At 52.7% G+C, this 10,752-nt stretch overlaps 1 protein-coding gene across 1 annotated transcript in view; it reads left to right on the top strand.

Annotated features, from left to right (window-relative positions):
- Positions 1–4,583: 4,583 nt before the first annotated feature.
- CNGB1 (cyclic nucleotide gated channel subunit beta 1) overlaps positions 4,584–10,752 on the top strand; it is a gene marked incomplete at its 3' end in the record, with an annotated part of 67,894 nt that continues 61,725 nt past the window's right edge. The window contains exons 1-5 of the mRNA XM_089902477.1: positions 4,584–6,737; positions 9,259–9,316; positions 9,614–9,686; positions 10,474–10,594; positions 10,699–10,741. Of these exons, the coding sequence (XP_089758603.1) occupies positions 6,591–6,737; positions 9,259–9,316; positions 9,614–9,686; positions 10,474–10,594; positions 10,699–10,741 (442 nt within the window). The remainder of the gene's footprint in view (positions 6,738–9,258; positions 9,317–9,613; positions 9,687–10,473; positions 10,595–10,698; positions 10,742–10,752) is intronic.

The raw sequence follows: 10,752 nt of genomic DNA, 5'->3' as shown, positions 1-10,752 counted from the left end.
TCCGCTACAGTGGTACCTCACCTGCAGGCCACGGGCCCCAGGTGCACAGGCTTACAGGGATTTTCCGCTCTTCCGACTGCTCAATGGGGAAAAGAGGCAGGGAGATGGACCGAGGCCCAGTGCCTTATGAGGCAGTAGGAGAATAAAGGGACATTCTGCGGAGACAATGCCCATTGCAGCCTGATTGTGAGGGCACCGGCTCCTCGGCAACCATGACAACAGGAGGCTCTGAGGAGAAGAGCCTGCTGCCAGGGGTCCTTGCCCTGGCCCCCTCTTTCAGCCTTCCTCCCAGGCCTCACACCGGCTGGGCATGTTGGGAAAATCAGACAAGGAGCTGGGTCTCCCTGGGGGTGGCCATGCCAGGGCTGGCCAGGGCCGGCCAGGGCAGGCTGTGTGACCCTAGACTACTTACTGTCTGTCTCTGGGCCTCAAAGCTCCCATCTGTGTTAGGCAAGGGCCCCCGGCCCTGCCGGGAGGAGTGCCTGTGAGCTGGCAGGGCTCACGGACACTTGCTCCCCTCCTTACAAGCCTCACGGAAGAGGGCACTGCCCTGCCTGCCAGTCCTTGAGTCTCCAGAGGTGGAGATTAGTGGCTTCCAGGATCCAGGGTCAGCATAAGGGGATCAGGGAGAGTGGTGGCCTCAGCAGGACAGGGATTAGCAGGTGATACTCTCCCTGCAGGCCTGCAGCCTCCCTCCCACCTTCCCAAAAAAGCGAGGTCATGAGGTCCTAAGCCCAGCACCCTGAAGCCCTGGGGCCTGACCACCATCAAGGTCAGAACCACTGGGGGACTTCCCTGGCGGTCCAGTGGTTAGCACTAAGCGCTTTCACTGCCGTGGTCCAGGGTTCAATCCCTGGTCAGGGCACTAAGATCCCACAAGGCTCGCAGGGAGGCCAAAAAAAAAAAAAAAGAACCACTGGAGGTGGACCCTGCCCCCCCATCCCTGTGAGGAAACCCTGGGGAGACTCAACTTATTTGCATATCTTGGCACGTGCTTTTGCATACACCTGCCTAAGTGCTGAGCCTGCTGGGCCCTGGCACCCCTACTGTGAGATTCAAGTAGGATTTGGCTCCCTATTTGCTTCTCCTCCAGTGCCCCATCCAGCCCCAGAGCAGCATCCCCAAGTCCCACCCCTTAAAGAAAACTTTCCCTGGACTTCATTCATCACCCCATCGCAATTTTTTTTTTAACTCTTTTAAATTTAAAAATACAACAAAATCCAGAAAGTGCATAAATATATAATGTAACTCATAATTTATAAAGTGAGACCCTGTGTAACTACCAGTCAGGTCAAGACATGGGTACTACTTTGCAAAACAGTGTAACAGTTTCTTAAAAAGTGAAACATAAATTTACCATATGACCCAGCAATTCTACCCCTAGGAATCTTCCCAAGAGACATGAAGATATATGTCCACACAAAGACTTGCATGCAGATGTTCATAGCAGCATTATTTATAATAGCCAAAAGGTGGAAACAACTTAAGTGTCCATTGACTAGCGGATGGGTAAACAGACTCTAATATATCTATGCCATGGAAACCGACTGTATGCCATGGAATACTCTTGGGAATTAAAAAGAAATGAATTATGGATACGTGCTACAATGTAGATGATCATCAAAACATTATGCTAAATGAAAGAAACCAGACACAGAAACACTCCACATATTTTATGCTCCATTTACATAGAATGTCTAGAAAAGGCACATGTTTAGAGACAGAAAGCAGATTAGTGGTTGCCTGAGGCTGGCGGGGGGAATGGGGAGTGATTCTAACCAGCATGAGGGATCTTACTGGGCTGATGGAAATGTTCTGAAACTAGGTGTTGCATAGCTCAGTAAATTTACTAGAAATCATTGAGTTGTACCCTTAAAACTGGTGAATTTTACAGCATACAAAGTATACGACAATAACGTTGTTTTAAAAAATTGATGTCAGCTAAAGAAAGCAAGTTAGGGCCCCGCCAGCCCCTAGAAGCTTCCGCATACCCCTTCTCAGTCCCACCTCCTGCAAGAGGTAACCACTCTCCTGGCCGAGTAGTATAACCACTGCTTTTCTTTATAATTTTACTACCTATGTTTGCAGCCATAGATAAGACAGGCTAATTGTGCCCTATTTGAGCTTTGTACGCATGGGCCATTGGGGTCCTTTCAGTCTGGCTTCTTTCCCTCCGTATATATGCACACGAGAGTCATCCAACTGGGGTGGAGCTGAGGTTCGTTCATTTGCCTCACGCTAGAGCTCGTTACTCTTCAGCCAGGCCCACCTGGCTCTGACCACTGGCCGGGCTCCATGCTCCCAGGTTGCCAAGCCTTGGGGCACAGGTCAGCCTCCGCTCACACGGTGGTCCCGTGTGGCCATCCTCCCCCAACACACTCAGCCGTCTTGGCTGCAGCAAACCCGGCTTCCTGGCTCTTCCCCTACCCCACCAGCAGCTCTTTCAGTCTCCTTTCCTAGCTCCTCCTTCTTTTCCCAACTTCGAAATGTGCCAGTGTGCTCCAGGCCTCATCTCTGGTCCTTCTCTTCTTTACTTTTGATTCAATGAGTCCTGTGGCTTTAAGCATCATCTACAAGCTGAGATGATGCCTCCGAAGTTTCCGTCTCCAGTCGTCCACCTCTCCCAGACTCCAGACAGCCCCCACCCCCCAAAACACACCTCTCACCACCTGGTGCACATTTCCACTCAGATGTCTCTCAGACAACGAAGTAGAGCGCATGATTTCCCCCCAAACTCTTCCACACCACAGCCCCAGGCTCCCTCTTTTCAGTAAATGGCACCACCTGCCAGCTGCCTAGGCTGAACACCCTCAACACCTCCCTTTTCCCTCCCCTCCCCTCTTCTCTCTCCTGCCACTTGCTCGGTCCAAGCCTCGTCATCTCTGCACTGGCCTCCGTCGAGCTAGAGGCAAGGGTGAGCATCACCGATGATGCTGGCCGTCACTTGCACACCCAGGCAGAGCAGTAGAGCTCACTGTCCTCTCTGGCTGCAGGTGCCATGGGGAGGAGCGCTGATCCCCAGCAGCCTGGCGTATGGACAGAGCACGGCAGAAAGAACGTTCTCCCACACCAGTTGCCTTGGGGGTGGTTGCATATCAGAGGTTCTGCACAGGAAGGAGAGGACAGGGGTCGTCCAGTCACACACTGGTTTGTTCCACCGCTACCTCCTGACTAGTGCCTTGCTTCCACACCTGCCCACTACAAAACAGCCGCACAGGTGGTGTCTGGCCCCTGTTCTAAACCATCATGGGCTTCCATGGGCCATCAGCTAAAACCCAATCTTCCGACCGTGGCTTACAGGCCCTACCTGATCTGTCCTGGACCTCATCTCCCACCACTCTCCCCTACACCCACTAAGCCCCTGGCCCCCTCTCTGTTCCTCAGGTGCATCCAAGCTCATTCCAGCCTCAGGACCTTTATTTACCCTTGCCTGGAACACCATTCACTCAGATCTTATGTCTCAGCTCAAATATGTCCCTCTTCATAGAGGCACCTGTGCGCACTCCCACTTCCCACCACCTCACACATGTCTCTGCCCTGTGTGTTTCTTTCATGGCACTCAGCGTATCTGCAATACTTTTAAGTTCATCGTTAATCTTTTTTACTTCTGAATCTTCCATTGGAATGTAAGCCCCGTGAGGGCAGGTCCTATTTCTGTCCTTCTCAATGTGCCAAGGCTGGCAGGCTGCCTGACACATAGGCAAGGTCGAGAAATGTTGTAGATGATCAAGTCAATCCCCTGCCCCTTTGCTTAACAGCCCACTGCCCTGCCCCCCACCCAGGTCCTGTCACCTCACTGAGCCCCTTTGTGCTGGGCCTCTGTCCCTCTCCCGCTCTCCCCTGAGATCGCCATCCCCCTCTAGGGTTCGACCTCAGTTCAGGAGGCCGGCTTGGATGCAGTCAGTCATCTATCCGTCCTCGGGTCCTCCCTAAAGGCCCAGCCCTGGGACCACAGCCATTCTGGTGGAGCCCAAGGCAGGGGGTGCTGAGGCCCTGCCCAAGCTGCAGGAGATTCTGAGACAGAGCGACTCTGCTTGAGTCCCTGCACTGGGGCTGGAGAGCTGGAATGTGCCTCCTGCCACTGCTGACTGAGTTGACAGGCCCCTGCTACCTTGAGGAGTCTCCCAGAATCACCTGGGGACTCCAAGCTCTTATCCTCCCACCAGCCGCTCTGTGGGTTGGCCAGGGTATGCAGGGAACCAGGTCCCCAGGCAGCTCATGGTGCCCCAAACAAGGGCCATGTAGGGCTCCTTCCCAGGAGCCGATTCCTGGTGGCCCCTGGGGTTTTCTGCCGGCTCCCTCTGCATCAATCTCTTCTCTTCCACTGCCACCTCCCCACCCTCTTTAGAACCTCCTAATCCTTTGCATATGGGCTGGCCCTGCTGCTGCCAATTAATCCCCTCTGTGTCTGAGAGGCCAGCTGAGAGAGGCAGGAAGAGGCAATTTCTGGCTGGTGGACGGCATCTGAGCAGGTAACTCAGGGTGAGGTCGCGGCTCCGTGGGACCCCTGATGAGACTCCCTCCGTGCTCTCCTCCCATCAAGCCATTTAGACATGGAGAACCCGGCAAGGCTGGAAACCTGAGGCTTCTGTCTTCCCCTGTGAGGCTCAAACCTTAGTGACTCTCCAAGGAAGCTTGTGAAATACGGATTCCAGATCCTGCAGAGGGTTTAGAGGGGCCTAGGAATCTGTATCTTCCACAGCTCCCCAGAAGACTCTGAAAGGCTGGTGGTCCAAGCACTGTTGTCGTTCTGGGTACCACTCCCAGGCCCCCCTTCCCGCCTGCGCCTCCCTCATCAACGTGGAATCAGCAGCAACAGGGCTAAAAGATGGGAGGGGCCTGCACGTGTTTCTATGCAGGAGGAAGTGGCTGGGTCTGGGGGAAGAAGGGAAACTGGGAGTGGGGAAGGTTTCCCTAGTCATTTCCAGAAGGTTCAGAAGCACAAGCCAGCATTGCTGCCTGCTGGCAAATGGCTTGCAGGGCTGGCCTGCAGAAGCAGCCGATCCTGGGCAAACATCAGTACCTCCGGGGTAGATGTGGGACACCTGGAGCCAGGCAGACCTGAGCGTAAACTCAGCTGGGCCACTTACTGGCTGTGTCACTTTGGGCAAGTCTGCTGACCTCTCTGTACCTCCATTTCCTTGGCTATGAAGTGGTGATGAAAACGCTTATTTACTGAGGCTGAGTGGGAGGAGGTGAGGATGAGGTGATCATGGCTTATGCGGCTGGCTGGGAACGGTGGAATCTGCCATCCTAAACATGCAATCTTGGGCTCTACCAACCTTGGAAATCAGTGTTTTTACCCCCATACCCAACAAGGAAATGGAAGACCAGAGGTGTCATGTCTGGCCCAAGTCACATTTTTGGCGGCTGAGCCAGGGAACTGACCCCCCACTCAGAGCTGTGTCCTTCAGCACAGCTTCGCTTAGGGGAAGCTGGGCTGCTGAGGGCCAGAGCAGGGACATAAGTCAGGGCTGTGAGTAGTAGGTGAGGCAGCATGGCCGGGGCTGCGGGGAGATGGGCACTGGGGCAGGGGTCCTGGGCCCTGTGCCTGCCCTTTGCAGCCTGTGGCCAGGGTCCCTGGCAGACGAGGGACAGAGAATACTTTGGCTGCCCATGGCTGGGGGGAGGGAGGATACACCATGCCGGGCATGGCCTCGGAAGGGTCCTTCGAGGCTGGGAGTTTGCATATATTGACCTGTGTGGCGCCCGCTGGGCCAGGCCATCCTGCAGGGATGTAGTCATAAGGGCAGGGCTGCCCATTCCCTGAAAGTAAATGATGCCAGAAACTGAGCCTGTGTAAGGCAGGGTTGAACTATCGCAGTAAGCCATGAAAAAAGGGGCTTGTTATTTTCTCTTAAAAATTTCTAAATCATGAAAATAGGTTGATTTTTATCTTATATTAAACAAAAAATATTTTCCATTCATATGCTGCTCATAATGGATTTTTAAAAATTTATAGTGGGGTTATGCTGAACACGATAGTCTAGCATCAGCATTTTTGCTTAACATCCAACGACAGTCACAGCCAACGTTTATTAAGCTCTCAGTGTGTGCCAGTCACTGTTCTCATCAGTTTATTTTATCCTCACATTAACCTCCACAAGATAGCTACTGTTAACATCCCCATTTTACAGACAGGCAAACTGAGGCATGGAGCCTTTAACTGATTTGCTCATGACTGGAGTCCAAAGAGTGTAGATCTTTCCATGTTAGTTTAAATTGATCTACTTAAAAAAAAATGGCTCCATAATATTCCATTATTGGAGGTATTATAATTTATTTAATCCGTGCCCCTCTTACAGAAGACCGATTAGGTACTTCCCAGTAACCAGTCTCCTACTGATGGATATTTGGATGGTTTTCATCTTTTGCTCCAACACTGTTGTGACCGACCTCTTTACACACATATGTCTGTGGGCTTGAGTATTTCCATCAGGAAAATACCTGGAGGTATAACTGCAAAAATGTTTTTAAAGATGATGAAGGAAAAGCGAAATATATAACTCACAGAAGGAGCCCATGAATGGTGGGAGCAACTGTGAGCATTCTGGAGAGGCCTAAGGACTCGGTCCCCTACAGGTGTCAGGATGCTGGGCTGGGTCCAGAGGGTGCTGCCTCAGCCCCCAGGGACACCAGTGAAGAGAGAGGAGGAGGAGGGGGCAGAACCAGAGCCAGAGTTGGAGCCAGAGCCTGAAACAGCCCCTGAGGAGACTGAGCTAGAGGAAGAGTCCCTGGTAAGAACTGAATGGTGAGGAAGGGCACACTGACCTCACTGCTCGGAGAAGCCCCAGCTCAGGTCATCTGCCCCCAGCGACCTTCCACAACAGAGAAAATTGGAGCCAGAAGGAAACGTGGCGGTCACCTGGTTCTGTAAACAGGCAGATAGTAAATATTTCAGGCTTTGTAGGTCATGCCGTCTCTGTTAATTACTCAACTCTGCCACCGTAGTGTGAAAACCGCCATAGACAATACGTAAATGAATGAGCGTAGCTGGTCGTGTTCCAATAAAACTTTATTTACAAAAACAAACAATAGGCTGGATTTGGCCCACTGACTGTTGTTTACCAACCTCTAGAGCTACTCAAAGTAGCCAATCCATGAACCATTTGTTACCAGTCCAGGAGGTGATCAGAAGCTTGCCAGATGTAAATTTACTATATAAGTAAGTACGCGGCTTAGTTCAGCTGTATTTGTTTTGCCTTAAGACTTTCTGCATGAGGGAAGCAGTGTGTTGCTATACAATCTGCTGCAAACTGCCTAATCACTGGGGACCAGTAACAGTTTGCAGACTGACACTGGTTCCTGGACCACATTTTGAGCAGCACTGCCCTAGACCTTTCAGTCAAGCACATCAAACTTCCCAGCTCTGTATCCCATTCATTTGGGAACCTGATGACAACCAATTTAGAAACTCAGACAGATTTGATTTTGCTTCTAATTGATGCCAGGCCTGTGTGCAGTGCCGGGAGCACAGTGATGAATAAAGCATTGCCCCTGGGGGTCAGCAGACGAGAACCCAACCAGGTTATTCTTCTAGGAGACAGAGGTGATGAGGGAGGTGGGGAGCTTCAACAGCATCCTCAGCTTACCCTTCTGGGAGGACGAAATAAGTGTATCAGACTGGAAACTCTGGGAGCTCAGAGGAGAGAGTCATCTTAATTTTGGAGATTGGAAGCTGGTGGAGGAGTGCTTCCTAACCACAGTGGGCTGGGCCAAATCGTAACTGGAGGAGGTGAAGAGGTGGGGCCTTCCTGGCAGAGGGAAGGCTATTACTGGGTAATGCAGGGTGTGTTTAGGAAACAGCGAGCTATCCAGGTATAGGGTTGCTGTGCATATGTGTTTGCATGTGCACACATGTGTATGTACATACATGTGTGCCTCGTGTTCTTAGTGGTATGTCTGTGTATGCATGTGTATTAGCAAACTGTGTGCCCACGAACACATGCATGCCGATTCACAGGTGTGTGTACACACATACATGTACGCACACATATGTGTATGTGCACACGCATTCGTGTGCCTGTAGTTCCATGTGCATGTGGGGCAGGCTAGTGTGTATAAGTGTGTGTTTCTGAGTCTGTGAATCTATTCATGTGTGTGTGCATGCATGCTCGTTTGCGTATCTGTGCTTGTATGGATGGACATATTGGTATGTGCCTGCATGTTTGTATATATACATATTTTGTGCACCTGTGCGTGTATGCACATCTATGTGTGTATTTGTGTGTTAACACACATATGAAATAATGTGTTCATGAGTGCATGTTTGTGTGTCAGTGCAGGTACGCGTGTATATGCCTGTTTATGTGACTGAGCATGTATATGTACATGTGTGTACACACAGATATCTGTGTCTATATGCAAATGTACTGTGTGCGTATGCACGTTTGTATGTCTGTGTCTGTACACTTGCAGATATTTGCACGTGTGTGCATCTGCATGCATGCACATGTGTATAGGCACAAGTTGGCATGTGCCTAATGCACATGTGCGTGTGTTGGGGCATGCACGCACATGCAAATGTATATGCACATGTGCTTTGTGCCTTGCATGTGCACATCTATGTGTGAGCGGATGGACTTAGTTTTGTGTCAGCTCGTGTGTGTATGCATGTGTGTATACACACGTGTCTGTGTGTCACTTTCTGTATACACATGTGCTTGTGTCTGTGTGTGTGTCTGAAGTATATGAGAGTGAGTGTATTAGTGTATGTGTGCACACGTTAGTGTGTCTGTATGCATGTGCGTGCTTGTCTGTACCTGCACACATGCGCACACAGCAGCAGAGGTGCAGCTGCAGAGGCAGATGAGAGGCAGAGGGCAGAAGCTGAAGGCCGCCCAGCTACTAGGGGGCAATGGAAGGTTTGGCGCAGAATGAGAGGGAGCTGGCTGGGGGCTGGCCGAGGGCTGGGCTCTTCCCGCCTCCTCCTCCCCTCAGTTGCCCCAAGGCCTTGTAACTCTCTTCCTCTTTCTTTTCAGGCCACTTGAGTGGGGCAGCTTCCTGGGGGATGTGATAGGCCTGGGGGGCACCTTGGGGGGGGGCGTGGTGAGGGCCCAGCCCTGGATGAGGGGCCCCTGGGGCTGGGAAGAAGGGAGTATCCCAGGTGGAAGGTGAGGCCACCAGGATTTACAGAGACCACTGTGAGAATAGAGCTGTTTGATCCTGTGGGGGGTCGGTTGTGAGGGGGATCAGGGGTTGCTCCTGCCTTAGGCTAGTCTCTCTGAGGGTTTACATGGTCCTGTTTGAACCCTCCAGCCACCTGAGGAGGCCTGCGTGGGGAAGGAAGTGGCTGAGGCTGATCCGGGCCCTCAGGGTGAGTGCTGGAAGCCCAGGCTGGCAGGGTGGCTGGAGGCGGGGAAAGGGCTGTGTTCTCCGCTGCTCGGAGCCTTGAAGCAGCCCACGAGGTTGGCAGACCCATTTCACAGATGAAGAAACTGAGGCTCAGAGAAGCTAAGGGTGGGGACCTTTTAGCTGAGCTGAGCTGGAACCCTGGGCTTCTGACTCCCTCAGGGTTCTCCCCTCTCCTCTGCCTCTGACTTGACCTCCCCAGCAGGGTAGAAACAGGTCTCCCTGAGGCTCCAGTTCTAAAGTATGAGGGACTCCTTTCCAGAAGCCCAGGAGGCTGCCCCTTCTCCACCCACATCCCTCCAGGCTCAGGTCGCTGTGGTTCTGGAAGCAAACAGGTACTGCACCACCCTCCCCTCTCCTCAGGGCCAGCCCCCCACCCAAGCTAGGGAGCCATTGAGGGGGTGGGGATGGGCACTGCTCTCAGGTCTACAGTCACTCCCAAGCAAAGGCCCAGAACATCTTAGGAATTGGCTGAAGGGAGGCTCAGGCAGAGGTGGGGGTCTCCTGGGCCAAATGGACCATGTGACCAAGAGAAATGGAGCGGGGGGACCAGAGGTTTCTCAGCGCTTGGGTGAAACACAGATTGAGTGTGGCCAGAGCTTCTGATTTTCCCAATGAAGACAGAAATCCAGACTTTTCCATGAAATCTCCCAGATAGCTCAGACATTTTAGACCCTTGGTACTTATCCAAGTAAGTGTGTCTGCAGAGGGTGTGGAGGGCTGGCCTCAGAAGGTGAGTCTGTGACCCTCATGTTTAGGCTGACTAGCTTCCATCACAAGGAAACACCTCACAGGAAACTCTCAACCCTTTCAGAGCACAAGACATGTGCCGAGTGCAGGAGGGGCCCCCTGGGGCCAGGCTAATGGGGCAGCAGGGTGACGCGGCGATGCTTTTACTGAGTATCTGACAGCGGTGGGCTTGGAATGGCACCAAGGGTTGGCATCCCCCATTTTCCAGAGAGGGACACGAGGTTCCAGGAGGGAGGTGATGTGTCTGAAGTGTCACAGTGGGGAGATAGAGGTTTGGGGTTCAAACCAAGTTCTTTAGGATGCTGTGCACTGCCATGCCGACCAGAGAGGGGCTGGGGACATTGAGGGCAGGCCGGTATCTCTGTCTCTCAGTGGTCCCAGCAGCCGGGTGCTGACCTGGCTCAGAAAGGGTGTGGAGAAGGTCGTTCCACAGCCCGTCCACAGTGGCAGGCCTGCCCAGAGCACCGCTGCTGGCTTGGAGGGTCCAGCTCAGGTACTACTGGGGCCGGGAGCTGAGGCAAGCCGGGTGGGGAAGGGGTGGGAGGAAGGCTGATGGCCCTGGACACTCTGCCCACGTCTGTCTGTCTGTCCCAGCAGGCAGGAGGACAGATCCTTGGGCACTGCAGCACTGGGGGCTCAGGTAAGGCCAGG

The sequence above is a fragment of the Delphinapterus leucas genome, chromosome 20, assembly GCF_059928025.1.
Source record: "Delphinapterus leucas isolate spDelLeu-1000000601 "Yukka" chromosome 20, BTC_Dleu_Yukka2, whole genome shotgun sequence".
Lineage (NCBI taxonomy): Eukaryota > Metazoa > Chordata > Mammalia > Artiodactyla > Monodontidae > Delphinapterus > Delphinapterus leucas.
Note: the sequence above shows the minus strand (reverse complement) of the source record. Positions and strands in the feature narration are given on the sequence as shown.